Source organism: Halichoerus grypus, chromosome 15 (genome assembly GCF_964656455.1).
Source record: "Halichoerus grypus chromosome 15, mHalGry1.hap1.1, whole genome shotgun sequence".
In the NCBI taxonomy this organism is placed as follows: Eukaryota; Metazoa; Chordata; class Mammalia; order Carnivora; family Phocidae; genus Halichoerus; species Halichoerus grypus.
This window is the reverse complement of record NC_135726.1, coordinates 44,667,994-44,695,876: the sequence shown is the minus strand read 5'-3', so window position 1 is coordinate 44,695,876 and position 27,883 is coordinate 44,667,994. Positions and strand designations below refer to the sequence as shown.

The following is a 27,883-nucleotide window of genomic DNA, read 5'->3' as shown; positions in this document are numbered from 1 at the left end:
AACCTGGCAGACGGTGTCTCTGTCTTCTCCCCCACTCCATCCTCTGCTGGGAGGGGTTCATGGCCGCAGGCCCTCTCCATCCGGGCTCAGGCCGCTTCCGCTCCCCTCCGGCCCGCAGACGTTCGGGCAGCGCCTCTACCAGCAGTACACCTGCTACACCGTGTTCTTCATCAGCATCGAGATGTGCCAGATCGCCGACGTCCTCATCCGCAAGACGCGCCGCCTCTCCGCCTTCCAGCAGGGCTTCTTCAGGTGTCCCCACGGCCCCGCCCCGCCCCGCCCCAGCCCCGCTGCAGCTCCCACCGGATCCCCACGAGGGCTCACTGCAGCCAGCAAACGCGCCGGCGCCAGGTGCTGCCGGGCCTCGTCCACAGCGGGCCGGTAGCTCCCACCACCTGCCTCCCCCGCCCCGGCCCCTCCGTTTTCATCCACCAAAGGGGAGATGTGACAGGACCCCCGTCCGCTGTCAAAGCGTCCCCCGCTGCTCACGGCCTGGCCTTGTTCTGCACCCGCCGGCCTGAGCCTGTCCCACCCCGCCCGCCCGCAGGAACAGGATCCTGGTGATCGCCATCGTGTTCCAGGTCTGCATCGGCTGCTTCCTGTGCTACTGCCCCGGAATGCCCAACATCTTCAACTTCATGCCCATCCGGTGAGGGGCCGGGAGCTGTGAGTAGAGGGACGGGCACAGGGACACAGACTTGAGGGTAGCCTTCACCTTGTCATCTCGCCTGGGCCTTCAGGTACCAGTGGTGGCTGGTCCCCATGCCCTTTGGCCTCCTCATCTTCGTCTATGATGAGCTTCGGAAACTGGGAGTTCGCTGTTGCCCAGGGAGTGAGTGTGGAGACCGAGGGCCTGGGGGTGGGGGCTGGACCATCCTCAGAACAGCTGCCCTGACCTTTGACCTCCGAGCCCTTGACCCTCCATATCAAGCCTCCGTTGATCCGTACCTCTGAGCCCCTGGTGCCCGTGACCCACATCCCGCAGCCCTGAGTCTCCTTTCTCTCCCTCCCAGGCTGGTGGGATCAGGAGCTCTACTATTAGAGGGCCTGCTGCCTTCAAGCCATCCTTGCAAACCCCACAGCAGAGGTGGGGGGCATGGGACCCTCTGGGCAGCCACCCGGACATCTAAGCAATCAAGCCCCAGCACCATCTGTGTCTGCTCCCGCAGCCCACGGCACCCCAACCTTGGGGAGACCTCCCCACTCCCCTTCCCCATCCACAGAGAGCACCCCCCCCCCCCCCCGGCAGAGCCGTCCCTGGGCCTGGTGCTCTGAGCGGGGCAGGAGGGCCTGGGCAGGGGGCGGGAGCTGGGCTCCTGTGAGCCAGGTCTGTCCTTCGCACTCCAGGCGGGCAGGAGGGCTGCCTGTGGGACCTTCAAACACGCTGTGCTGAGTGACAGAAATAAACCAGCTCACACCGACGATGCTTTTATTTGGTGCCAGGTCCTGTCCTAAGTGTCTTTCCTGATCCCCTTTGATCTCCCACAGTCCTACAGCTTGTTCAGGGCTGTATCTCAGTTCCTCGAACACAGCCTCGTGCATCGTAGGTACGCAACGAAACCTTCCTCGGGGGAGTGAGCCTGGGGTGACGGCATTCCCAGTCCCCCCCGGGAGCGGGGCCTTCACTGCCCCACTCGCCTAGACACCACCTCTGGGCTCCCTCCCCAGCACGTTCTTGATCTCCCCTTGGCAGGCTCCTTGACACACGGTGTCAGAATCTTTCCTACCTCAAGCTGCCCCCCACCCTGCCTCCCCCTTCGCAGGTGTCTCCACTCTGGTTCCACTAGTTTGCTCCTCTGTTGCAGTGGGACTGAGTCTAGAGGCTGAAGTCCCGGTCCCCTCCTCACACCCCTCTCCCCTGAAAAGTTAACTCCCCAACTGCTGGAAACAGCCTGACACTCCCCCCACCTCCCACCCCTCCCCAGCCCCTTCCTCACCTCTCTTCCTTAGTATGAGCCTCTCTGGCGGGACCCCCCCCACCACAGCCCCCCTCTGCTGCCCCCATGGCCTCAGTTCTGTCTCTGCAGTGGCTCTCCACCCTGTATGACCCAGGGACCCCCAGTAGCCTCTGCATCATCCTCCAAACCTGCTCCTTCCACTGTCCCATCAGTGTGGTTCCTTCTCCCTGGGAAACGTGGTGAGCCCTAAACTCCCTGTCTCTCCCTGGCCCAGAATCCTCCATGGTTTGTCCTGCCCCTGCTGACTGCCAGTTTCACAAACCACCTCGATCTTATTCCAGCCAATTCTTGTTTCACTGGAAAAGTCAGGCCTGCTCTCTCACCTCAAGGCCTTTACATAGGCTCTGCCCCCAGCTTTTCCTCCTGCCCCAACAGCTCACATCTCCTGTCTTCCAGGGAACCCATCCTGGCCCTCCAGGTTGGGTCCCCAGCCCGTCCCTGACCTGGTCTGTGCTCCCTCCACTTCAACCCTAACTGCTCTGGTCTCCCTGAGCCCCACATAAGCTGGGATTATTCCACATAGTTGGTCACCAGCAGGGGCTCCAGCTCAGAGTCCCTGCTCAGCAAATAGTTGTTGAAATCACTTCTGCAACCCTCACTTGTCCCCATACTGGTCCGAGGCTAGGCGGGCATGGGACGGAGGTGTGGGAGCGCGATCCTGTCACAGGCCACCCCGCTGGGCGGGGGGAGTGCCCATATACTCCATACTCCGTGCGCAACCAATCGCTTGCCTCTCCACCCCTCCCCCAAGACACCTGTGGACCCAGTCTCCTCAAGGGACAATGAAAAGGGGGCAGGGCTAGGTGGTGGCTGCCCCACCTGAGGGCAAACGCTCCCTCGGCACACACCAAGGCACACACCAAGACTCACAGCCGTTTGTGCTCCTGCTTTCCCAGCCCAGGGTTAAGCAACAGTATGGCAGGACCTGACGGCCTGGAGGGAAGGAGGGAGGGGGCACTTGCCCTATCCCTCGCCTTGGGGGATCCACTGGGGCTGGGGAGCACCTTCCTGGGTGGGCAGGGTTTGCATCAAGGTGGAGCATAAACATGACATTCAAAGCCCCGCTTCTGACACGTGCCCCTCAGACAGGGGGAGGGAATGGGGCAGGCGGCTGGCTCCACTAGGACAGGGAAGGGCTAGGGTGGTGTTGGAGATGGAAAGCCCATGAACTTGACAGGTTGATCTGTTGACCTTCAGTCCTTGGAATGTGCATACCCCACCCCCACCCCCCCCCCCGCCTGCTGGACATAGCCTTGAGAGAGTGATGTGGTTCTACTAGATGGTATATGTGACTAAACCCAGTTAAGGCCCTGATCTAAACTTTTAAGATTTGGCAGGTGGGTGCAGAGATCTAGGTGTCTTACAACCCAATGAAAAGCCTTGAAAAGTTCCCTTGCTTCTTAAACCTGCCACCTACCAACCTGGAGTGGCCCTTTCCCCTTTCTGCTCTCTGCATAAGGGGGCTGGTTTCTGATTGCACCTGAGAAGCTCCCAAGGAGTTTGTGAAACAAGAGGTAGGGAGGGCAGCATCCAGGACAATATCCAAGTTGGTGGGCTCAGCTACTGTGCCAGTCGGCTGCCGCAGCGTCTGGACCCCACCCTGAGAAGACTCTAGCCAGGATTTGATGTGAGGACTACAGAACCAAACCAAAGCACTGAAGAGCTCAGAATCATAAAAGTCTACCCTCAAGAGCAAAACCCAGAGTTCAGGTGGTTGGACCGTTCAATGTGCAATGGGGAGTCTGAGACGGTTGTAGACAAGGAGGGTGCACTAATAAAACTGGGATTTCAGACAGATCCCCCTGGCTGCCATATGAAGGGTGGATCAGAAGGGGAGATTGGGCTGAGAGCCTAGTAGGTAAGCAGCCAGAGAAGGGCCATGTTCAGGCTGTGAGGAAAAGCCTCCCAAGAACTATATTCCTGGATTCTAGCTTCCTTCTATCACCTGTTACCCGAGGGCCCTGGTCTGCTCAATGATGATCTATCTAGGTGGCTCAGTCGTTAAGCGTCTGCCTTTGGCTCAGGTCATGATCCCAGGGTCCTGGGATTGAGCCCCACATCGGGCTCCCTGCTTCTCCCTCTCCCACTCCCCCTGCTTATGTTCCCTCTCTTGCTGTGTCTCTGTCAAATAAATAAATAAAATCTTAAAAAAAAAAAAAAAAAAAAAAAAGGATGATCTATCTACTCGAAGCCCTTCTATCCTGGGAAAATGAGGAGCCCAGGAACTGCTGCAGAACACAGAACAAACCAGTTCTGTGTTGGCCAGTTTCCCAGCCTGTCTACCTGGCTTCAAAGCCAGAACAAGGGCCTCTAGAACCCGGTGAACGTGGTATTGGTAGACAGTTCCAGAGAGAGAGAGATGGAGGCAGAAACAATGTTCCAAATACTGTTTACTTCACTGAAACCTGGAGGCGGGGAAAGAGTATGTGAATGTCTGGGGCACCAAGCCTAGGAGTGCACGTTGACAACAGCGACATAGAGGGCCAGGGTGCTGAGGGCCAGCAGCCCTGTCACCACTGCCCGGGCCAGCAGTGCTGTCCAGCTGCCCAGGGAACAGAGGTGGACGAAGGTCCTGTGGGGAAACATCACCATGAGAGAAGGAGAACAGATAACCCACCCCCATCTGGACCCACCCTCAAACCCCGTGCAGCTCACTCCATGACAAAGGCCTTGTAGACGCTGAGGAACATCAGCAGGAGTACTGCTGGCCGAAAAGTGTGGTACAGGTCGTAGCGTGTTATCATCCAGACCTGGGCAGATGCGACGATGTAATGGACCTGCAGGGAGGCAGGAAGTCAGGGCCAGGCCTCGGGGGGAGAGCACGGCCGCTGGAAAAAGGTGTGTGGGAGAGCAGGACTGCGTACCAGACTGATGTTGGAGTCAATGCTCATCTGGATGTACTTCCAGTCAAACTCAATGCCCCGGGCTCCAACCCACAGGGGGATGCAGCTAAGGAAGGCAAAGGGAGGATTTCTCCAGCACCCAAACACCCTCAGCACTCAGAATCTGAGCCCCCGCCCTCCAGCACCTCCCTAGAACCCAGGTGTCCTTTCTCAGGAATCTGGGCTCCAGGCTGCTGCACACACCGGGACATAATGAGCTCGGCGGTGGCCCAGCCCAGGGCAGCAACCATGATCTTGTACTCCCCCTTGCCTGCATTCCGGGACATGACAAGGTTTAGGCCTATCAGGTCTGCCACATCCACGCTGGCCTTCATGAACTCCTGTGGGTCAGGTTGAGGCTTGAGTGAGCACAGGTGTCGGGGGGCCCCATTCCTGCACTCCCTCCCCCTTCCTTGCCCCACTCACCCCAATGAAGTCATAGATGCCGCCTTCCCAGGTGGGAAAAAAAGTGGCCAGGAACAGCATCTGAGAACAGAAAACAGAGATCACTGCAAGGGGAGGAGGAGAAACCAAGTGGATTATGTAGGAAGTCAGTGTGGATGTGGAGGGTAAGGCTCTGGGGTTCAGGGGAACCCTTGTGGAGAGGGACCACCAGAAGGGGGACGAGATTACAGGATCAGGGGAGAGAGACGGTTGGGGTCTGAAGTCTGGGTTCTGTGGTGATCCCAGGCGATCGGGTCAGGCATGGAGGTGCCGGGGCGAGCCACCCCAGCAGGGTTAGCAGCACCGTGTGGACCCTGGCTTACTTCGCGCCTCCTCAAAGTACAAAACGCTCCACCACACAAGTGAGTTTTCCCAATTTTACTAAAGTGCTATACAAAAGTTGCTTCGAGACCTCTCCCCAAGTTCCGCCCCTTCCGGAGCACGTCTTCCAGGGTATTCCCGGCGGGGCCCGGGCGCCCTCACCTTGCACAGCTGCACGAAGAGGTAGGTGACGCCGGCCTGCACGCACTTCCAGAAGGCGTTGTACTCAGACCTGCAGGAGCGGGCGGTGAGGCTTAGCCCGGGCCCGCGCCCTCCCGCCCGCGGGCGCCCCGCACTCACAGGCCGCTGCACTTGTAGGTGATGAAGTAGGGGAAGTAGGCCAGGGCGAAGCAGTTTCCGAAGTGGAACAGGGTCATGGCGCCGGCCGCCCGGGGCCCGCCGGAGCGCGGGTCTCACCCTCCGCCTGCCTGGCGCCGGAGCCCGGGGCCTGGCGCCCACCTGCCTCCGCCGCGACCCGCGCGGCCTTCTGGGAGCGGGAGGCCGGCCGGCGCCGGCGCACTGACGTCACGGCCCGCGGCCGGCCCTCGGAGCCTGCGCGGCCCCAGTGCGCCGGCGCGGAGCCAGACTCGGAGGCGAGGCGCGGTGGCCGGCGGGCGCAGGTGGAGCGCGTCTCCGTGCGGGGCGCGCCGTGACCCCGTAGTGACCGGCGCAGACACACGGGCGCGGCTGTGAGCATTCTGCGTCTTTATTTCCCAGCGGGGGCCCTCCTTCCCCGGGGGAGGCGACAGCGGGAACGGGAGGTACGGGTTCCGGCCGGGAGCCCGGGGAAGCGGAGGAGGGGCCGTCCTGCTTCACTTGTCGCGGCTGAACATGTAGCGGAGGAGGTCCACCACCCGGTGACTGTAGCCGTATTCGTTGTCGTACCTGGGGAGGGAGGCGGCGGGTCAGGGGCGTCCCTCCCGACCGCTCCTGGCCCGCCCCCCACGCCCCCGGGCCCCTCCCCCCTCACCAGGAAATGAGCTTCACGAAGTTGTCGTTGAGCGCGATGCCGGCTTTAGCATCGAAGATGGACGAGTGGGTATCGCCCACAAAGTCCGTGGACACGACCTGGGCATCGGAATTTCAAAGATAAGCGTGGGTCGCGGAGCAAGGGCCTCCAGGAGCCCAGGCCCCGACTCTTAGGCACATGGGCACATCCCTTCATCTACGATATCTGGTGGAGCCCTGCTTGTGTCCAGGTTCTGGGGACCGTGTGAGGAAGGCACGCGGGGGCTTCGCCTGCGGCCAAAGGACAGAGACCGCAGACACCCTGACGCTGCACCAGTACATGCTGGCGATGACGCCGGCCTTCATCATGATGGTGGGCCGCATAGAGGCCCTCTCGGAGGGCACACGGTGAGGCTGGGTCTGGATGTCTAGGAGGATCTGGTCACCTCGGGCCCTCCGCAGTGCCTGACGTGGAAGGAGCTACAGCATAGAGGCCCTGAGGGATTGGCCTTAGTGGTGTGTAAGGCCACAGGGGAGGGTTTTCAGCAGTGGGACAATGTGATCTGCTTTCCGTAAAACAAGAGGTCCTGGTGGCTGTGTGAGAGCGGAGCTGCAGGAGCTAAAGCAGAGACAGCACCAGAGGATGGCACGACTGGGAGCAAAGGCATGGTGGGGGAGCCATTGTCTTGTTCACTAAGCTTGTATTGAGCTCCTGCTGGGGTGCCAGGCCCCGGGACAATCAATGGCTGGAGCCACTGAGTCCCAAAGCCCCTGCTTTCTTGTGGTGTACATGCTAGCAGGGCCAACAGGGACTATGGAATGAAATTTCAGGTAAGGGAAAGGGCCAGAAAGAGAATATCTTACTGAGGACAGAAATTGAAGTAGAGACTTGGAGGAGGTGAGGGCAGATTATGTGGCCACCTGGAAGAAAAGCTACCCAGACCAGAGCAACAGCAAGTGCAAAGACCCTGAGGCAGGAAGAGCAGACCTTCCCAGCCCTGCAGTCCCTGTCTTGATACATGGTGAGCAGCTCTTTGGCAAGTGGAAAATCACGTTTCCTCCCCAGAGGGCTCCTCCCATGGTCCCCCTCCTCAGCCCCTACCTCATCCTCGGTGTAGGCAAGGATGCCAGCCATGGGCCCTTGGGCTGCTGCTTTTATGGCGTCTTTGATGGCCTCGTACGAGGTAGGCTGGGCCAGGCGGCAGGTCAGGTCCACAACAGATACGTCTGGGGTTGGCACCCGGAATGCCATTCCTGTCAGCTTCCTGGAAATCCCACATTAGGGGTGGGAGTCAGAACCCAGGACCTTTCCATCCATCCCATGTTGTCTCTACTTTCCCTTCAATAGACACTTCAGGGATTGGGGGCCAGTCCAGTCCTCCTGGGGTGTACCCCTGACCCTGGTGGCAGCTTTCTGCCCTCATACCCTTTGAGGTCTGGAATGACTTTGCCAACGGCCTTGGCAGCCCCTGTGGAGGCTGGGATGATGTTCTGGTGGGCACCCCGCCCGTCTCGCCAGGCCTTCTTCGATGGCCCGTCCACTGTCTTCTGGGTGGCAGTGTAGGAATGAACTGTGGTCTTGGGGAAGAAGAAGGCTGAGGTGAGCCCTTCCTCCTCCGAAGCTCCCCTGCCTCGTTTTCCCAGGCCTGAGGTGGTGACCCAGGTGTGGAGGCTGGTGGGACCACCACAGACCACAGGAGGGCCATGTGCAGGCCAGGGTCCAGCCCTGTCTGCAAGTTGCCCGGTGTTTTAAGAGACTTCACCACTTGGCTCTTCCTCCCGAAACCATCTTCTCCTTGTTCACCCCACACACTAAGCAAGTCTAGGAAGGAGAGGTAGAGTTTCCCTGCCACCCCTCCTGCCTCAGCCGCTCTCTCCAACTCACCATCAGCCCTTCCACGATCCCAAACTGCTCATGGATGACCTTGGCAAGGGGGGCCAGGCAGTTGGTGGTGCACGAGGCATTGCTGAAACGGCACGGGTGTGCAAGGGCGCTGTGAGGTGAGTCGCAGAGCCAGCCCTGCACCCTCCCCTCCCTCTCGGGTGATGCACACAGGCCTGGTTTTGTGGAAGTCAGGTTGGGGATGAGTGGGATCACTGGGGGTGCCCCAGAGGTATGGCTGGGGAAGCTCCCCAAGCGTGTTCTCCAGGAGTCCTGCTGTTCTGTTTCAGGGAAGCAACGTGAGGGCGTTAGGGCTTTGGGAAGGGAGGTGTGAAGCAGCACCAGGGGTCTACTGGGAGTGGGGGTGAAGAGAGGGAGGCTGGCATTTCCTCTGGGTGCCACCCACACACTTCAGAATGTTGCTGCCCGTTACCTGACAACTTTCATGGAGCCAGGATTATAGTTCTTCTCGTTTACTCCCATGACAAATATGGGCGCATCGGGTGAGGGTGCAGAGATGACCACACGCGTGGCACCAGCCTCGATGTGGTCCTAGAGGAGGAGCACAGGTGTCAGGGGCCCTTCGAGTGCCACCTCTACACCCCCTCTCCCCGCGCAGCCCCGGGCATCTGTCCCCCACTTACTGAAGCCTCCTGTAAGGACAGGTACACGCCTGTGGACTCCACCACAAAGGGGTTCCCGACAGACTTCCAGGGAATATCTCGGGGCTGCTTGCTGTGGAGGGGTGGCCGCGCCCGAGTCAGTCTCTTCCTGCACGGCCTGGCCTTCGCCGTCATGGCCTCCAGCGTTCCAAAGGCTGACCGGACGCCTTCCTGCCTGGCCTGCAACCGTCTCCCCCTCCCCGCCCCTGCCAGCCCAACATCCTAGCTGTTGGAGTCCACCCTGCTGGTCTCCCCTTTCATCACTGACTCCACCTTGCAGGCCGCTTTTCTCTTCTTGACTCGACCACCCCTGTTGTGCCTTCCTAACTCAGGCCTCTGCCCCCCCAGTGGGACCATCCCTGACTGCTCCCAGCCAGGTCGGGCCCATTCTACCCCAGGAAGGTGAGGCCTGTCCCGCTGCTTCTGGTCCCCGCCCTGGCAGCCTCCCCACTGTCCTCCTTGCCCCTCCTTACCACGCGGCTCCTGCACCAAGGGCCTGCTGCCGGAGCCTGGGCAGCTCCCCGAAGACACACTGCAGCCCCGGGAGCAGCTCCCGGGGGGAGGACTGAAGCCTGAGGCAGCCCCCGGCCAGCAGTGGATAGTGGTTTACATTGGAAAGGGAAAGGAGGGCCGCCTGGGTGGCCAACTCTTGGTTTCCACTCAGGTCATGATCTCGGGGTCATAGGATCGAGCCCCGTGTTGGGCTCCCTCTCAGCCCGGAGTCTGCTTGGATTTCTCTCTCCCTCCCCCCTGTTCTCTTTCTCTCTCTCAAATAAATAAATAAATCTTAAAAGAGAAAAAGAGGGAAAGGAGATTTTGTTTCCTGTTTGAGAAGTTCACATTTCTACTCGATAGCAAATGTTTGTATTTGAAACATCAAACATCTAGATGTTGTTTACTGCTTGGCTTTAGCCAACAAGCAATAAATGACTTTTTCCCCTCACAGGGTTTATCACAACAGTGGTATGTTCTCTAATGATTTGTTAGCATCTGTCGTGTCTTCTAGACCACTGTATGCCACCGAGCCTGCTCCCGCCATAGGGTTTCAATCAGTGTTGGTGGGTTTTGTTTGTTAACCTTTCTACCCAAGTTTACCGAACACCTGCCTCATGCCCATGTTCTAAGTGCTGTACCTGTATTGACCCCTTGAATCCTGGTGAGCTGAGGGTAAGTACTGTTACCGGCATTTCTCAGAGGAGCCAGCCCCAGGGCAGAGGGGAGGGGAAAAGCTGGCATCCTAGAAGACCCCAGCCCCTTCTCTCGGCTGTCCTGGGCGCTGCCCTTCTGCCCAGAGGGCTGTTTTGAGGATTCCGTTCATTCATTCTTCCAGGAAGTATTGAGTCTCCCCAGAGTCTGCGGTGCCAAAGCAGTGATAGCGACGCGAAGCGAGAGGGCCCTCCTGGCGAGGAGGCTGTGGCTTTGCGGGGAATGCCCTTCCCAGCGTCCCCACACATGTGGTACCTCCGGCTTGCTCTCTGCTGCCGCTGTGGGGCCTGTGAGCAGCATCCCCATCAGATGCCCTACGCAACTGAGGCCAGGACAAGTTCAATCTCTTGCCCAAGGTCACCAAACTAGGAAAGGGTGGAGTAGGGGTAAAGCATGCAAGCAACATGGCTTGTACCGAGTGCCCGGAGAACACCGTGTAGGGACGGCGGAGCGCTGCTGGAGTCACCAGAGAAGCAGCACCTGGGTGCGGGGTGGCCGCTGAGGGGGCAGCCGTGTGGGGACCAAGAAGGCAGGGAGAATGCCCCGGGTGGCAGGAGCGCTGGGCCGAGTACCGAAAGGACGGGATGGCTGAGCAGCTCTGCTGGGATTGTGTTTGGCGTTAAGATTCCAAACTTGGGTCCAGCAGCTTCTCATCCGCACGGAGTCTCCAGTCCCCGCCTCCACCCGCCCTCCCACTCCCACACGCAGTGCTGAGCACCTCATCACAAGCCCTCCTGCCCGCAAGTACAAGCCGCGGGGCTGGGAGAGGCTGCGCCCCAGGGCAAGTTCCCCGGGGGAGTGCGTGGGAAAGTCGCGTGTCGCCCAGCGTCCAGCGGTGGCTGCTAATTCACGTTAGGAAGGTAAAGTACGGTCCGGGGCTGGCTGGGGCTGGCCAGAGTGGGTGGGATGGCCGGAGTGGGTGGGATGACCGGAGTGGGTGGGATGGCCTGGGATGGCCGGAGTGGGTGGGATGGCCGGAGTGGGTGGAATGGCCGGAGTGGGTGGGATGGCCGGAGTGGGTGGAATGGCCGGAGTGGGTGGGATGGCCGGAGTGGGTGGGATGGCCGGGGATGGCCGGAGTGGGTGGGATGGCCGGAGTGGGTGGGAAGGCCGGGGATGGCCGGAGTGGGTGGGATGGCCGGAGTGGGTGGAATGGCCGGCGTGGGTGGGATGGCCGGGGATGGCCGGAGTGGGTGGGATGGCCGGAGTGGGTGGGATGGCCGGGGATGGCCGGAGTGGGTGGGATGGCCGGAGTGGGTGGAATGGCCGGAGTGGGTGGGATGGCCGGGGATGGCCGGAGTGGGTGGGATGGCCGGAGTGGGTGGGATGGCCGGAGTGGGTGGAATGGCCGGAGTGGGTGGGATGGCCGGGGATGGCCGGAGTGGGTGGGATGGCCGGGGATGGCCGGAGTGGGTGGGATGGCCGGAGTGGGTGGGATGGCCGGGGATGGCCGGAGTGGGTGGGATGGCCGGAGTGGGTGGGATGGTCGGGGATGGCCGGAGTGGGTGGGATGGCCGGGGATGGCCGGAGTGGGTGGGATGGCCGGAGTGGGTGGGATGGCCGGGGATGGCCGGAGTGGGTGGGATGGCTGGAGTGGGTGGAATGGCCGGAGTGGGTGGGATGGCCGGGGATGGCCGGAGTGGGTGGGATGGCTGGAGTGGGTGGAATGGCCGGAGTGGGTGGGATGGCCGGGGATGGCCGGAGTGGGTGGGATGGCTGGAGTGGGTGGAATGGCTGGAGTGGGTGGGATGGCCAGAGTGGGTGAGATGGCTGGAGTGGGTGGGATGACTGGAGTGGGTGGGATGGCCGGGGATGGCCGGAGTGGGTGGGATGACTGGAGTGGGTGGAATGGCCGGAGTGGGTGGGATGGCCAGGGATGGCTGGAGTGGGTGGGATGGCCAGAGTGGGTGGGATGACCGGAGTGGGTGGGATGGCCAGAGTGGGTGGGATGACATGGAAAGGCAGGGGGGCAGTGCATGGTGTTGGGGGCCGCAGCAGGAGCTGGGATTTTATTCATGGGGGGATGGGAAGCCATTGGAGGGTTTAAGTACAGGAGTCACCAAGGCCAGTTGATGTTTTTAAAAGGCCTCTGGCTGCTGTTTAGGAACAGGGTGGAAAGGGTTGGCTAGATGGCGGTGCCATTTCCTGGGGAGGGAGGTGACTAGGTTTGGGGGTTGAAGGAGGATCAGAAGATAAGTGTTAAACATATCGAGTTGACATGCCTGTGAGAAAACATGTAAATGTGTGTTAAAAGTATTTTGAGTAGAGTGGGACACCTTTTTAGATTAATGCTTTTTTAACCATTTTAGGGGTCAGGGACTTCTCTGCGACCCCTCTCTGCCCCAGTACCCAGAGGCAAGCGCGCACACAATTTGGGGGATTCTGGACTCAGGCCTCCGCCCCCCAGTGTGAGAGGTTGGAATCCCATTCTAGTCCTCCGCACAGCCCCAGTGTTAATCTGCTGCAGGCATGCTTACCACTGGAAGACGCTGATCTCCTGGTTGTCCACCACCAGTTTTCCGTTCCTGTACTCCACACTCCCCTTGTACCGGCCATGGGTGGAGTCATATTTAAACATGTACACCTGTGGGTGACAGGAGGGCTCCCAGTCTTGGGTGGCCAAGGGTGGAGGAGCCAGCATCCCTAGGGAGTCCCCATCTTGGTGAAGGTTTCACATGGCATCTGGGAGCCTTCCACGGAGCTCTCCTCCCCACTCTGGTCCCGCCTTTCCCAGTTCTCCCCTCTGCTGGCCGCTCACCATATATTCCGGGTCGATGAATGGATCGTTCACTGCCACCACCTTAACACCCTTCTCCATGCAGGCGCGGAGCACCAGGCGACCGATGCGTCCAAATCTGTCCAGGGACAAGGGTGGTGGGGGTTGTGCTCAGAATCCTCGCCGCCGGCAGGCAGAGGAGGGGATGGGAGAGAAAGGGATAAGGGAGGAGGTGCACCCTAGGTGGCTGGGGGGGACTCCTCAGTCTGGGGAAAGAAGGCAAAGTGCGGGCACTGTCCTCTCTTAACCAGATGTCCTCTTCAGCCTCTTAACTGCTTTTCCTGCTTCCTCTACCCATCCATCGCTCCCTCCTATTCCTGACCTTGTAGCTGGATCGATCCTCTTAGAACTTCAGGTCAGAGTATGTCACTTGGCCTGAACACCTCCATGGCTCTTAATCAGTAAAACCAGATCCAGACTGCTTACCGCCCCTGCCAGCTTCCCACCTCCCTCCCCCTTCCTCCCTTGCTTGCTCTGCTTACTGACTTCCTGCCTGCTCTTTGTGCGCTGAGCTCAGAGCTGGCTACCGCTGTGCTCCCCAGTCTCACTGGACTTCCACACTGTTCACAACACACATCACTGAACTGTCGTGTTCCTTCTTTGATTGCTGTCTTCCCACTGGAATGTGAGCTCTCTGAGAGTGGAGCCCTGTCTGCCTTTTCCCTGTGTTTCTTAAGGGTGGGCAGAATGAAGGCGCTGATGGTGAGAAATGGGGAGATGCCCCAGGCAGCCACCAGAGGAAAGGCCGGGCCCTAAGACTTCAGGAATGGCTCGCGCTAGGGCCAACTCACCCATTGATGCCCACTGTCAGCTTCTGAACCACAGCAGCCTTCTTAGGTTGAGGAAGTGGGGATTCCTCCTTGACTGGCTCAGGTTTGGGCTCTGGCTCAGCCTGGGGCTCCTGCTCTGTCTCAACCTTGGGCTCTGGTGGGAGTGGTCTTCTGGTCACTGTTGGGGGTTGGGTGGGGGCAATGAGTTGTGCCATCACGGTGGGAGAGAATGAACCATTTTGGCCACCCAGAACCTGTTGCTGGCTCCTGGCTCCTGGCCCCTGGCGGCTAACCATCTAGCTGTTTCCCCAACCTACCTGATCCACACAGTGAGCAGGGGTGGGCTTGCTTTAAAATACCAATGCCAGGGCCCCTTCCCCGGAGAGTCTAACTCAGTGCACATGTCTTTTTAACAATCACTTGGGGTCATATTGTCTGTGCCTCAGTTTCCTCCTCTGTAAAAGGAAGATGATAGTACTTCTCTCTGAGAGTCACTGTGATGATTAAGTGAGGTGATAGAGGTAATGCTTATGAGAGAGTCTAGGAAACAGTCCACTTACATGAGTATTTCAAAGATGGTTTCCCAAACTCGTCTGATAATTGTTCTAACCCAGCGGACCCCAAGCTGTTATGATAAGAACCCCAGGGTAGGCCTCTTCCCAGGGAAATCTGACTCAGTGGGTCTACACTGAGGCCCAGGAATCCTGGTTCTAAAAGCACTCCAGGTTATTCTTATCCTCAGAGTAGTTAGGAAATAGAGGAAACCCACGCCAGCTTCTACCTCTCCAAACCTACACACTCCCACTCCCGGACTGCATTCGAAACCCCCCCGCGCTTGGAGGTGTGCGAGCCAGGCTGCCCATAAGGGCCTGAAAGAGAGGGGGGGAGACGTGGAGTCCACAGTCGGATGCAGGGGGGGGGGGGGCTGGCCAGCAGAGGGTTTCCAGCTGGGAATCAGGCCTGACTCTCACCCCCGGCTCAGCCGCCTGCCAGCTGTGTAGTCCTGAGCAAGTTAATGACCTCTCTGGCCTGTTTGCTGGTGCCATGTCTGACCTTCTGCCTGGGGGCTACTGTGAGGACTCAGATCGCACCACCCAGTAGGTGCTGATGTCAACAGAGGGGGGAAGTTGCTACCAAGAGTATTTGTGAGGAAAGGAAGAGAGGAGAGGTTGGAGTTGGGCTGGAGGAGGAAGGTGGCCGTTGCTCTTGGCGCCAGGGTCAAAGGCACTGGGAGGTGGTGGGGCTAGAACCATGGGCCAGCTGGTCTGTGGGTCCCCCTGACCTCCAGGGGCTGCCGCAGACCACGTGGCCTGAGCCTGGGCTGTGGGTTTCCTGCGGCAATACCAGTTCCCAAAGGTATTATGAGTGTTTATTTGCAGCAATGACCCTGTGGTTTTGGTGACCCTAGGATGTTTGCGTTCCTGCTTCCACTATCACGAAAGGGGGAGATTTGTCCACGGGGGTTGAGTGGGAATCTGAGCCCACTCCTCGACCTTTCAAAAGAAAACTCAGGTGGTTCTCCTCTCCCACCTTCCCCCAGGCTTCCTCTCTCCTCCCCGCCAGTCAGGGGTGGGGTGCCTGGGCTGGAGGAAAGCTGCTGCACTGGAAAGGAAGAGCCTGAAGGGCTTCAGTGATGCAGCATCACCTGGTAGGTGAAACAAGAGCACAGGCGCGCTCTCCTAATTAGGATGCCGCTCCCATTTCCTGGGCGCCGCCATGGGCTAAGTGCTGGGCGGAGCTCTTGGGTGCACCAGCTCACTGAGTGCTGTAAGGCATGCGCTAGAAATCCACCATACAGAGGGGAAACCGAGGCCCGAGGTCACAGAGCAAGTGCTGAGCAGGGAGGAGGTTCGCAGCCGGGCGGGGCGCTGCTTCTTGGGGGTCCCTCCCACCGCCCCCGACCCTGGCGTCCCGCCCACCCCGGCCGGCGGCCAGTGCGGGAGCAGCGACGGAATGCGGGTTGCCCTCCAGGCCGACCTGGGTTCACCCGGCTGGTGTGTGCGCGCACCTCTGGCTGCATGGGGTAGGGCTGCCCAGTGGGGGCCAGCAGGGGACTCTGAGTCCCAACTCTGCTATTCCGGTGCTGAGAGCCCGAGGGAGGCGGCTTGCGCTCTCTTACCTCTGGTGGCCGCTCTGTGAGTGGGGACAGTAAACACACTGGCCCCCCCGGGGGGTGCGCGCACGCCTGGAAGGTGCTTGGTGCGGCCCTGGCAGGTTGCTAGCGCCCAAGAGGACAAAGCCCACCAACCCCCAAGCGGCCCTTTGGCGCTGGGCGACGGGAGCGTCCATCCCTAGAAATGCGCCCTCGTAGACGCGGCGCCGGCCCCTGCTTCCGTCGTTCCAACGCTTGCTAGCGGCGCCAAGGCAGGTGGAAACCCGCTCCCTGGCCCGCCACCATCGCCACAGAAACCACTAGGCGGGCAGGGCAGGGGTAGGGAGGGTGGGGCGCGAGGGGGGAGGGAAGGGGCGCCTCAGTCCGCCTCCTGCCCCCTCCCTCGTGCACACGGCGAGGCGGGCACGCGCGCCGCAGGGGCTCCCGACCGCCCTGTCTCCCTTCCCCGGGGTCGGCCCGTCGCCTCCCTCACCCGGGCACGGCTGTCGCAGCAGCTGGACAACGGTGACATTGGTGAGGACGATGTCGCGTTTCGACATGGCCTAAGGTCTCATGGCCTAGCCTCCCGGGGACCGCCGCGATGTTACTGCGGCGCGGGGCGCCCGGGCTAGTGTGGCCGGAGCTTCTCGCCGTGACGTCACAGTGCCCAGTGATGTCACAGAGGCGGCGGCCAAGAGCGTAACGTCCGCGTGCCAAGCCCCACCGTCCCCAGGCCACCCTTGGCGTCTAGCATAGAATCCAGCTTTTTACTCTGGTCCTCAAGGCCCTTTTCTCTCCCCCTCCCCTTCCTTCTCTCTGGCTCTGGGCTGCTCCTTGGCCCTCCTCTGGCTAGTTAGCTACCCTGGCTGTTTTCTCTTGCCTGAAAAGCCCTGCCCTGTCCTTGCTCGGGGGCCTCCTGGTTTCCCTCCAGTTCCACCCTTTCAAGAGGGGCCCTCCTAACTCCCCATGTAAAGTTCTCTCCTTCCTCCATCACCGTCGCCATGGCCTTCACCCCCTCAATCTGCTCATCTTCCAGAAGCCTCCTCTGACTTCCCTTCCTGGGTTAGATGCTCCTATGTGCAAAGCTACTCTATGGCTACCCTCTCTACAGTTTTTGTTTTCCTCACAGCATATGTCTCTCTCTCAAAATCATCCTGTTTATTCGTTTTCTTGCCAGTTGGCTCTGCCCACCAGACTGTAAGCTCTCGGAGGGCAGAGTGCTTGTCTACCTTCACTTTTGTATCCCGGTGACTAGAAGGTTTGGCGCCTGCAGGTGCTCACTCAGACGCCAGAATGCGTATAGAAATATCGCCGCCTCCCATGTCTTCTGACTCCCAATCTTAAATTTAACTGACCTCCAAGCCAGATCCTCTCACTGCATCCTGTTCTTCTCCTTGTGGCTTTTCATGTAGTTTGTCATGATCTACTTATTGATTTACATGCTCATTGTGTCCCATTGTTCAGCACGGGGCCTCTGCTGCCACCTGGAACTGTGCCTGGCACAAAGCAGCTTCTGGGGAAGAACAGGACAGATGGCTCTTTCCTCTAACGCACTGGGGGTGGGGGCTCATTTGCACAGCTGTGATACACAGATAGGCGCCTTCACCTGCAGGGCTGGCTGACACACAGCTGTGACCAAGATTTAGGGGGTGTGGGGGTTTGGGCCAGGAAGGAGTCATCATCCCGGACAGAGGTGTGGAAGCAAGAAGGGGCAGAATGACATAACCTCTTCCTTCCCTAAGTCTTCACGGGAACTCAGTTCACCAAGCACCCACAATGGGACAGGGTGAGGGTGAGGCTCTCCTGCTTGGATGGTCCAGAGAGGTGGAACTGAAAATAAATCGGTGTACAGATGGGGAATTTCAATGGCCCAAGACCAAAATGCAGGTATTAATTAAACAAAGGGGGAGAAACTTAACACATATGATGGGGGTTGGGGGGAGGCGGGGCGTGGAAGAGCACACAAATAAAACCAGGACTAAAAAGGGGTCAATTTTGTACAACTTTACAATAATAGATGTGAAAAGCTAGACGCAATTAAAAACTTTCTTAGAAAATATAAAGGAGCAACCCCGGTGCAAACAGAAATGGCAAATCTGAGTAGGCCAATAACAAGAGAAGAACTGGAGTTAAGATCTATCCTCCCCAAGGCTGATTCAGATCCAGATGACTTTATGGGCAGGATCTGCCAAAAAGCATCGGGAACTGGTGCGGATCCTATCCAGAGTGGGGAAGCCGGGTGGCAGTTCTCACGCGGAGGGGTTCTGGGCAGGGCACGTGCTCCGAGGCCCCGTGGGCTGGCCAGCACACTTCCTGGGAGTGCTCTGTGGGAGGGCCCTGACGCTGGGCCACGGAAACCTCCTCTACTCGCTCTGGAAAGGCAGCAGGCTCACATTACCCAAACCAGGGGAGGGCGGCAAAGAAAGGACAACTCCAGGCCAATCTCTTATGGGGACAGATGCCAAAGTCCTGAATCAATTAGTGGCAAATGGGAATTGGATCGAGAGGGACCCGGGCCCGGCTGACAGAAGACGGCGGGATGGGCCGAGAGAGGGGTGGAAAGAGAAGATGGGAGTACATTTCAAAAGGAGAAACCCCACCTCTCCATCTCAGGATGGATTAGGATTCTGCAGATCACCACCCACCCCTCCCCACCCTGCAATCCCCTAGCATGGGAAACTCCCTCATTTAGGCACTGGACAAGGGCAGGAGAGCCACACCTGAGGTTGCCCAGGGATTTGGCTTTGTCCCTGGAGCGTGAAACTGGGAAACAGATTTAATGAGCTCAAGCTTGGAGAGGTGGCGTGATTAGTCACCCTCTATAGGCAGTGCCTAGAAATGGCAGAAGCTCCTGGGTCTCTGGGCCTGGGTGTCCAGGACCTGGAGTGGAAGTGTGGGTCTTCTGACGGGAGTGGGCCTGGTCACCCTCGTTTGAGCAAAGCCTGAAAACACATGCAGATTCTCACCACACCCGAGCACCCACACACATACCTCTGTCACCCCCGCTGGCTCACACCCTACACATTCCTTCCCACCTGCAATCCCACCTCCACCCCCTCTCTGTCTCTCCCTTTGGCACCCAAACCCAAATATCTTTCACCCCTGCACCCAACTTACCCACCCACTGGCTCTTGTTCTTCTGGTCTTGGCCTGCTTCTAGCCCCAGATAGCTACGCTGCCACAGACCTCCCAGCCACCACCTGTCCTTCCTTCTGATGACCCTCTTCATGCCCAGGGTAGACTCCCAGCCGTTCCCCTCCAACCCATGCCACCATGTCAATGCTTGGGGCTTTAGGTTGGGACCGAGGAGGCCCCAGGGGGAGGAAGGAAGGAAGGATGAGCCCCTGGCCTCCAGCCCAGGTTCTGGCTGACAGTCTCCCGCTGCCCCAGGTCTTCAGCCCCTCCCCGTGGCTGCCCCAACCGGCTTTTCAGGAGACACTGCGTCCTGTCCCAGCTCATGGCAATCGGTCCTCTGCCCTTGCCCAAGGGCTGGGAAGCAGGAGGCCAAGGTCCCGGCTCCAAAATCTATAAGCCTCCCCGAGGGGCCCCAGGCTGCTCTGGGGACCCAGGCACCCTTCTCTGCAGCACTCTCTGAGACCCAGGCTTGGCCTGTCTTCCCTGGGCTTCCCTTAGCAAGCATACTATGTGTACTTACATCACATACCTTTTTGGAGTGCTTCTTTAAATCCATCCATTTGTTCAATCTATAAATATTTACTGAACCCCAGGCAATGTTCTAAAAATTGGGGATACAGCAGTGACCAACACAAAAGCCCTGTCCTCTGGAAGTTTACAATCCGATAGGTGAGGCAGACAGTATAAAAGATAATTTCGGATCGTGGTAAGTGCTTATAAAAACAAAAGGATGATAACACCCAGGATAACTGAGAGATGGCCAGTGATGGTGTTTTGTTTTGTTTTTTTTTTTGTGGTGACATTTGAACCAAGAACAGACTAAGAAAGAACCCACCATGTGAAGATGTGAGTTCTGCTTTCCAGGCAGAGAGGACAGCATGTGCAAAGGCCATGAGGCGGGAATGAGCCCGGTATATCTGAGGACCCGGGAGAAGACCTGTGGGGCTGGGATGTAGTAAGCGTAGGGGGGTGTCAACGAGAACAGTGAGTTCTATTGATGTCAACTTGAACAGTGAGTCTCTGATGACTCCCTCAACTCCCCAAGAGTGCTCTCCTCCCCCCTGACTGAGCCTCCCATCTTCCTAGACTCTTGCTGCTGGGGAAACTGGATCCTTCGATCCCCTGAGAGGAGTGAAGAACTAGGCCTGGGTCCTGGGGATGGGGGTGATTGAAGGTGAGGTTGGGAGAGAGGAGGCCTGGATAGTGGGTGAGGAATGAAAAGAGGAGGTGGTTGGAAGGGCAGACATCTGGGCTTTGGGGTGGAGGGCCTGAGCTGGGCAAGGAGCAAAGATGCCACGTGAGTGTTCTCCATTCATGACTCACCTCTTCCTCCTCCTCTTCATTGCTCAATTCAAGTTCCCTGGGAAATACGTCCCTGACTGGGGACCAAGTCAGTGCCTCACAGGGGTAACTGAGTCATGAGGGGTGGAGAAGAGAGAGGGAGGTAGAGTATAAATAGCAGCTTTGCTTCCCTGGCTCCTCTCTGCATCCTCCCCACCCTTCCAACAACATGCACCTTGCCAGTTTGGTTAGCTCCTGCTCCCTCCTATTGCTATTGGGGGCCCTTCCTGGATGGGCGGCCAATGATGACCCCATTGAGAAGGTCATTGAAGGAATCAACCGAGGGCTGAGCAATGCAGAGAGAGAGGTGGGCAAGGCCCTGGAAGGCATCAATAATGGAATCACTCACGCTGGAAGGGAAGTGGAAAAAGTTTTTAATGGACTTAGCCACATGGGGAGCCAGGCCGGCAAGGAACTGGACAAAGACGTCCAGGGGCTCAACAACGGCTTGGACAAGGTAGCCCATGGGATCAACAGTGGCATCGGACAAGCAGGAAAGGAGACAGAGAAATTTTCTCATGGGGTCAACAGCGCTGCTGGACAGGTTGGGAAGGAGGCAGACAAAGTGATTCAGGGGGTTCATCATGGGGTCAACCAGGTGGGAAGTGAGGCAGGGAGGTTTGGCCATGGGGTCCACCATGCTGCCGGGCAGGCTGGGAACGAGGCGGGGAGGTTTGGCCAGGGGGTCCACGATGCTGCGGGACAGGTTGGGAACGAAGCAGAGAAGTTTGGTCAGGGGGTCCATCATGGGGCTAACCAGGCTGGGAAGGAGGCGGAGAAGTTTGGTCAGGGGATCCATCATGGGGTTAACCAGGCTGGGAACGAGGCGGGGAGGTTTGGCCAGGGGGTCCACGATGCTGCGGGGCAGGTTGGGAACGAAGCAGAGAAGTTTGGTCAGGGAGTCCATCATGGGGTTAACCAGGCTGGGAAGGAGGTGGAGAAGTTTGGTCAGGGGATCCACCATGCTACTGGGCAGGCTGGGAATGAGGCAGAGAAGTTCGGCCATGGGGGCCATCATGGGGTTAACCAGGCTGGGAACGAGGCAGAGAAATTTGGTCAGGGGATCCATCATGGGGTTAACCAGGCTGGGAAGGAGGCGGAGAAGTTTGGCCAGGGGATCCATCACGGGGTTAACCAGGCTGGGAAGGAGGTAGAGAAGTTTGGCCAGGGGATCCATCATGGGGTTAACCAGGCTGGGAAGGAGGTGGAGAAGTTTGGCCAGGGGATCCACCATGCTGGTGGGCAGGTTGGGAAAGAGGGAGAAAAAATAATCCAAGGGGTCCATCATGGGGTTAACCAGGCTGGGAAGGAGGTGGAGAAGTTTGGCCATGATGTTCATTATGCTGCAGGGGAGGCTGGGGAAGAGGGAGACAAAATAGTCCAAGGGATCCATCCTGGGGTCAACCAGGCTGGGAAGGAGGTGGAGCACTTTGGCCAGGGAGTTCACCATGCCGTTGAACAGGCTGGAAAGGAGGCAGACAAAGTGGTCCAAGGGGTCCATGATGGGGTCAACCAGGCCGGGAAGGAGGCAGAAAAATTTGGCCAAGGGGTCAACCACGCTGCTGGCCAGGCTGGAAGGGAAGCGGAGAAACTTGGTCAAGGTGTCCACCATGCTGCTGGCCAGGCCGGGAAGGAGGTGGACAGGTTGCAGCAGAATGTTCATAATGGGGTCAACCAAGCCGGCAAGGAGGCCAACCAGCTGCTGAATGTAGGTGAACAGGGGTGGGTAAATGGGGAGAAGGGGCTGGGGGAGGGAGAGGTTAAGCCCTTGGGACATTTGGGTAGTCCATGTGGCCTTCATTCAGTGAAAGAAGCTTGGGGAGCTCTATGATCACGTTCCCTTTCTTCCTCTCCATCTCCTTACAAAGGAGCTGGTGCTCAGCTGGTCAGATGGATCAAACCATCTTGTCCGCAAAGCCCTAGATCAGACAGTGAGAACCTTTGCACTTCAGGGAGCTGCCCTCCTAGTTGAGGAGGTGTAAAGAGAGGAACATGAAGCCTCTCCTGGGGAACAGGAAATGATTACTGAGTCAAGATCTTGTGCAGTGCAAACAGAGTGAGTGTTGAGAAAACCCAGAGCATCAGAGTAAGCATGAGGAATGGCTTTGGGAGATAAGCCCTATTCTGTTTAATTTTCATAACAAGCCTCTGAGGTAGTCAGGGTGAGGATGCTGACTCCCTGATTCTCAGATAAGGAGATAGAAGTGAGGTTTTAAGGGGATTTGCCAAGGTCAGGTGGCTAGTGAGCAAGTCTGGCCAATCACAGGTCAGGGTTCTTTCTCTTCCCCCCACACTGCCCCATCGGAGGAGGTCTCCAGGAGGATTTCTGTAGAGGGAACATTTCTGTAGAGGCAACAAATACTGGAGGCCAGGGGGAGGCAAGGGGTGCCATTCACAGTGGGCCAGGCACCAACGAGGGGCTTGGGCAATAGGAGAAGGCTGACCCCTGCCTGCCTCAGTTCCCCACTCTCCAATCTCCATGAGGAGTCTTTGGGACACCATCTGGAGGACTGGCCCAGACCTGGAAGCTGATAGCCACAAGGGCCGCAGGCAGGGGACCCAGGGATGGGTGGGTGAGGAGGAAGGGACTCCACAGAAAGTGTGCACGGTAGAGGAATGAGCTCTGACTCAGACGGCAGGCTTCACTGGGAAGGAGTCAGGAAGGGGAGGTTTGTTATGGGATTCAAAGCTGGCCCCAGCAGCAGCAAAGGCACGGCTGAGTATCTGAGGGGAAAATGAGGACAGGGATCAACCGAAGTTAGGGACCAGGCCAGAGGGGGTATAGAAGGGGTAGAGCTGAGGTCGGGGCTGAGGTTAAACTATGGTTCTAGGATTTGCGTGGGTCCTCTGGGTTCCCTTTCCAGTTTCCATTCAGGCCCTTCTCATCGACTGAGGGCATTTCATTCATTGAAATAAAAGGGAATTGGGGGAAGACTAGTCAGTAGGGGCAGACATCCTTCCAGGCTTTTCTTCCCATCTCACAGAATTCCCACAGCGACATGGGCTTTGGGTTTTCTTTCTGGGTAATGAGGGGGTAGGGGGTTAGCTTCTGCCTCCCACCCTGGCCCCAATCACCCTAGAGGGCGGCAGGTCACCGGGGAAGAGGAACCTGGGAGATCCTCAAGGGCTGAGGGGTTGTAATGACAGTCTGGCCTTTGTCCGCAGGGCACTCACCCAGGCGTTTCCACCGGCCAGCACGGAGGGGGCACAACCACAACAGTAACATCTGGAGTAAGTTTCCCAGGGCACAGCAAGGACTCAGTGGGGGGAGGGAAGGCCCTCCTACGATGGCGGTGGGACGGATGCTGGTGACCAACCCTCTTGTCCTTGAATTCCAGGCCTCGGTCAACAAGCCCTTCATCAACATTCCAGCTCTGTGGAAGGTGAGTGCCCAGGAGGTTTCAACTTTCTGCTCTCTGTCTCTGGAGACAGTCACACTCCCTTCCCACTGCCTGTCCACGGACAACTTCACTGTGGACAGACTCTCAGCCTTGCAGACACCATCCAACCTGTTTCCCAGCTCTGGCCTTTCCTTTCTTCACCTGCTCTTTGCCCCTCATACCCTGCTTTCCTCTTCTGGCTGCTTTCCATTCCCGCTCAGGCAAACGCAAGCTGGCAAAACAGACCCCCAGAGGCCAGCGAGGGAGGCGCGCTGCTGAAACCATCCCCTCCGTGTGCTCACCGCTTCTCATCGGCTTCCTTCCGATTCCCTCCCTACCTCAACCCACTGTGAGGCCCTCTGCTGCCTTACAGCAGTATTCTGGGGGGTGGGAACCCGCGGCTCTGGGCTTTCCCTGGCTGACGGGACCCCCCAGTAGAAAGCCTCCTGGGGGACCCCGGTCCCTACCCTGGGCCCAGAGCAAAGTCCTAGCTTTTCAGTTTTCTCTTTGCATGTAGCGCATCACTGCATGAGCCTGGGGCAAAAGGAGGAGGGTGTGGAACAGCCCTTGTGGACCGTGCCCGGAACCCAAAGGCACAGCCTTGTCCTGGGCTATGGGGGTGCCAGGGGACCCTCTGAGGCAAAACAGACAAGGCTTCTTGGCTCCTCCACAGGGCCCTGGCACCTCTCCCTGGGAGGGCTGGCTCCCTGTTCTTCCTGAATCTAGGAGCCACTTTGCTGAAGACATTCCGCAGAACATAAGCAACCCCTAGGCCTGAGAAGCTAATGCCCATGTCCCCCTCATTTCCCTAGGGGACGTGAGGGCAGAGGTCTTGGTCCCCTCAGGGCTGTGTTCCCTGCATTCATTTCCTCTCTCCTCTCTTCCAGAGCGTCGCCAACATCATTCCCTAAACTGATGCACTGGCCTCCCTCAGCAGACTGACATTCCTGTTGTCATACTAGCTGAAATGACCCAGAGGAGCTGGGGGCGGGGGGGCAGATTTCCTGAGTCCTGGGAGGAGGCTGTACTGGGGTTTGTGAATAAATATGACACATTATACTCTCATCATGGTCCACTGTGCTCCCCGAGGAGGGGTGGGTGGGGGGAGGCTTCTCTTTCCTTGCCATTTTGTGGAAGGAGCTGGGGGCTGCTGCACAGGAGGGCTGGGCTGGAGATTTCGGGCAGGTCAGATGTAAGAGGGCTCTCACAGGGACAAGCCAGGCTTCGCTAGTGGGCAAAATCCGTGCGTACTTGGCACTAAGGGGAGCATCTGTGCAGAGAAGGCCACTTCAGGCCAGCAGTGGGGGCAGAAGCAGCAGCGAAGAGAATGGCGGGAACCTAGGTGGAGCCCAAGGGGGTAGCATCCTCATTTGGGGGGTGTGGCACCAAAGGAATAACAATGGTAACTTGTAATTGTTGTGCAATGCTGGGCTCCCTGCTGGGTGCTTTCCACGCATGGCATCACTGAATCCTACCCCTCTCCCCCCCCCCCCCCTTGGGTAAGAGGTTCTGTTATAGAGAAGCTCATGGAGGCTCCTGCAGGTTAAGAAACATGACCAAGGTCACATAGTCAGGAAGTGGAGGGGAAAGGACTTTGAGTTACAAAGCATATTCTGAAAGTACAGTCTTCCTTTTGGCATCAAGCAGTGGGGAATGGTGCAGAGGGGAAAGGAAGAGATACATGTGGGAGGTGCTTGCACGGGGAGGAGCACCAAAGGCCCAGGGGGAAAGCACGCTGGTGACAGGAGGGTGGGCCTCTTTATGACAGACAGGAATGGGGACACAGAGGGCCTGGTTTTCAGATGCATGATAGCAGCGACTGTTCACTAAGCACTAGCTAGCTTCCAGTACTGTGTGAAGAGCTGAAACCATTTAAGCCTCTCATAACCCAAAGGCAGAAGCCCTCTTGTGATCCCCATTGTATGGATGAGGAAAACGGAGGCTCAGAGGGGCCAGGGCCCTGGCCGTCCACTGCCAGAACCTGACCTTTCACAGTTGCCTAGAAGTCTCTAGAAGGCTTGCCAAGCACTGGCCTGTGCGCCAGGAGATGTGCATTCCTAGTAGGACCATGTACCTGTGGGCAGCTTCCTTCCCTTCTGGGGGCCACAATTTCCTTCTATATACGTGTGTGTTTGTGTGTGTGTGTGTGTGGGGGCCGTTGTCTGCAGGGGAGGACTACAAACATGGCTTCCAACACCAAAATTCCATCAATTGTGGGACCAAAAATAAGAGGCCAAAAATTGCCCTTGGGGAATTTACAGGCTTCCCAGGGTATACAAGGTGCATAAACAGAATATGAAAACAAATATGAAGCAATGCATCGATAAGAACTAGATGCCACTAGGAGGGGTGGGGGTGGGGGCTGCATGTGTACAATAAAGGTGACGCTCCCGAGACTTCCTGTTCACTGCATTTTTCCTGATTTGTAGAATACCATTATTTTTATGACCTATGGTCCTTCCCTTCCCCTACGATATTTTAATTTGAAAATATTTCAAATGCACCATAAAGATGAGTTTTATAGTGAATACCTGCGTAGCCACCCCTTACAGTCCACCATTAACATTTTACTCTCCTTGCTTTATCACACGTCCATCTGTCACCTATCTACCCATCTAGCCACGCATCAATACGTTAAATGGCAATTGTCCATTTCCCGCATTTTAATAAACAAGAAGCATTCATTCACATCACACATTTATTGAGGGTCTACTCTGTGCTGGAGCTCATTTCATACAAACTGGAGTCGTCCCTTCTGGAAAGGGCATATTCTAGGGAATCTCTCTTTCCTGAAGTAAAAGCTTTCACCAATTTTATTTGTACGCACATTTTCTTGCTGGGTTTACTTGGATGGGGGTCCTGAAAGTGTCAAAGTGATATGGGATAATCCTATGTGTGTGTGTGTGGGGGGGTGTCAATCTTGGGAGGCTCCTGGAAAAGAACTTAGCCGGTTTTCAAGGGTAAACGAGGCATGGCTCACTTCTGCCTCGGGGTCTGGTGTGCACCTCCCTCTGCTAGGAATATTCTCCGTGTCCCTCCTTCCCCCTGTGCTGGTGCCTCCTTACCCTGCAGGTGTCGGCTGTCTTGACCACACCACCCAAACAAAGGGCCGCCTTTCCTATTCTCTGGCCTGGCACACTGATCTTTTTCTTCACAGTGCTTATGACAATGTGTAATTATATATTTACTCATTTAATGTCCATTTTCCCCCTAGACTAACATGTTCCAGAGGAGAGGCCGAGGCCAGGCACACATGGCTGGCAGCTAACAGAGGGGAGGCTCTCTTTTATTGGGTGCTGACTACGTCTGTGCTGAGCACTTACGGACATGATTCATTCCATCCTCTCGAGCTCCCCGTAAGGCAGGCACCATGATGGTCGCCCTCCCAGACTGAGGCCGCCCAGCTAGTGAGTGGTGATGGCCCGGCTCCTCCTAGTCAGGAGCACTTCCCTGCTGCTGGTCTCTGCTGGTGGCTGAGATGGCCGGCCTCCCTGGGACCCTCGGGGAGGGGGAGGGAGCTACTTCAAAATAAGTCCTCTTTAAAATTAAGTTTCTGCCTTCAGGAGGTGCATGTGTGCCTGTGTGTGTCTCACAATTAAACTGCCAAGAAAATACTCCAACATCAACGTGCCCACCACTAGCAAGAACACATAGTGGGTGCACAGGAGCATGCCAGGCATTGTTCTGAGCACCCCGCCAGGATTCCCTCACTTCACCCTCGCATTCCTGCCTCTGACAGACAAGGAAACCACTGCACAGGTGGGTTAAGATCACAGCTAGTAAGGGGAGGAGTCAGGATTTGAAGCTCGGCGGCAGGATAGGTACTGCACACAGGTGGATCAGCAGATGCCAGCTGGAGGCTCAGGATACCACCGAGGGGAGCAGAGACGCCACCCAGATCCAAAGCCCCATCTCCTCTCTCCACTTGAGTCCAGCCTCTGTCCCCCGCACTCCGAAGCCTCCTCCCTGGTCTCTGTACCCACCTCCTGCCCCTTGCCCCCCAGCCTATTCCTCAGAGGGACCCTGTTAACACTGAGTCAGACCATAGCCCTCCTCAGTCAAAACCTTCCCCTGGTTCTACTTCAT

The 27,883-nt window shown here is 57.8% G+C and overlaps 4 protein-coding genes and 1 long non-coding RNA gene across 11 annotated transcripts in view; 3 read left to right on the top strand and 2 right to left on the bottom strand.

Annotated features, from left to right (window-relative positions):
* ATP4A (ATPase H+/K+ transporting subunit alpha) overlaps positions 1 to 1,432 on the top strand; it is an 84,722-nt gene extending 83,290 nt beyond the window's left edge. For all 3 annotated transcript variants that reach the window (XM_078063204.1, XM_078063203.1, XM_078063202.1), the window contains 4 exons: positions 119 to 252; positions 548 to 649; positions 741 to 832; positions 1,014 to 1,432. In XM_078063204.1, coding sequence (XP_077919330.1) covers positions 119 to 252; positions 548 to 649; positions 741 to 832; positions 1,014 to 1,042 — 357 coding nt within the window. In that variant the 3' untranslated portion in view covers positions 1,043 to 1,432. The remainder of the gene's footprint in view (positions 1 to 118; positions 253 to 547; positions 650 to 740; positions 833 to 1,013) is intronic.
* A 2,898-nt stretch (positions 1,433 to 4,330) lies between these two features.
* TMEM147 (transmembrane protein 147) lies at positions 4,331 to 6,116 on the bottom strand. The gene is made up of 7 exons (XM_036067880.2): positions 5,906 to 6,116; positions 5,768 to 5,837; positions 5,267 to 5,326; positions 5,045 to 5,181; positions 4,823 to 4,907; positions 4,614 to 4,735; positions 4,331 to 4,530 (listed from the first exon to the last, which is right to left on the bottom strand). Exons 1-7 carry the CDS (start codon positions 5,980 to 5,982, stop codon positions 4,407 to 4,409), a joined length of 675 nt encoding a protein of 224 aa, XP_035923773.1. The 5' UTR covers positions 5,983 to 6,116; the 3' UTR covers positions 4,331 to 4,406.
* A 19-nt stretch (positions 6,117 to 6,135) lies between these two features.
* On the top strand, positions 6,136 to 10,055 carry LOC118520145 (uncharacterized). Its single transcript, XR_013444212.1, has 2 exons — positions 6,136 to 6,294; positions 6,579 to 10,055. It is a non-coding gene; the product is annotated as an uncharacterized LOC118520145 (long non-coding RNA).
* On the bottom strand, positions 6,312 to 16,570 carry GAPDHS (glyceraldehyde-3-phosphate dehydrogenase, spermatogenic). Its single transcript, XM_078062934.1, has 11 exons — positions 16,435 to 16,570; positions 13,871 to 14,027; positions 13,062 to 13,158; positions 12,781 to 12,887; positions 9,080 to 9,170; positions 8,869 to 8,987; positions 8,439 to 8,520; positions 7,980 to 8,131; positions 7,656 to 7,818; positions 6,576 to 6,673; positions 6,312 to 6,490 (listed from the first exon to the last, which is right to left on the bottom strand). The coding sequence occupies exons 1-11, from the start codon at positions 16,499 to 16,501 to the stop codon at positions 6,418 to 6,420; spliced, it is 1,206 nt and encodes a 401-aa protein (XP_077919060.1). The 5' UTR covers positions 16,502 to 16,570; the 3' UTR covers positions 6,312 to 6,417.
* Positions 16,571 to 20,544: 3,974 nt separating this feature from the next.
* On the top strand, positions 20,545 to 24,862 carry SBSN (suprabasin). 5 transcript variants are annotated; one of them, XM_078062399.1, is made up of 5 exons: positions 20,547 to 20,874; positions 21,880 to 22,125; positions 23,583 to 23,648; positions 23,756 to 23,800; positions 24,019 to 24,669. In XM_078062399.1, the coding sequence occupies exons 1-5, from the start codon at positions 20,587 to 20,589 to the stop codon at positions 24,148 to 24,150; spliced, it is 777 nt and encodes a 258-aa protein (XP_077918525.1). In that variant the 5' UTR covers positions 20,547 to 20,586; the 3' UTR covers positions 24,151 to 24,669. The 5 variants fall into 5 exon arrangements, with proteins under 5 accessions (XP_077918526.1, XP_077918525.1, XP_077918523.1 ...); XM_078062397.1 differs by having other exon boundaries at positions 20,547 to 20,961; XM_078062396.1 differs by having other exon boundaries at positions 20,547 to 21,015; positions 24,019 to 24,668.
* The last annotated feature ends 3,021 nt before the right edge of the window (positions 24,863 to 27,883 follow it).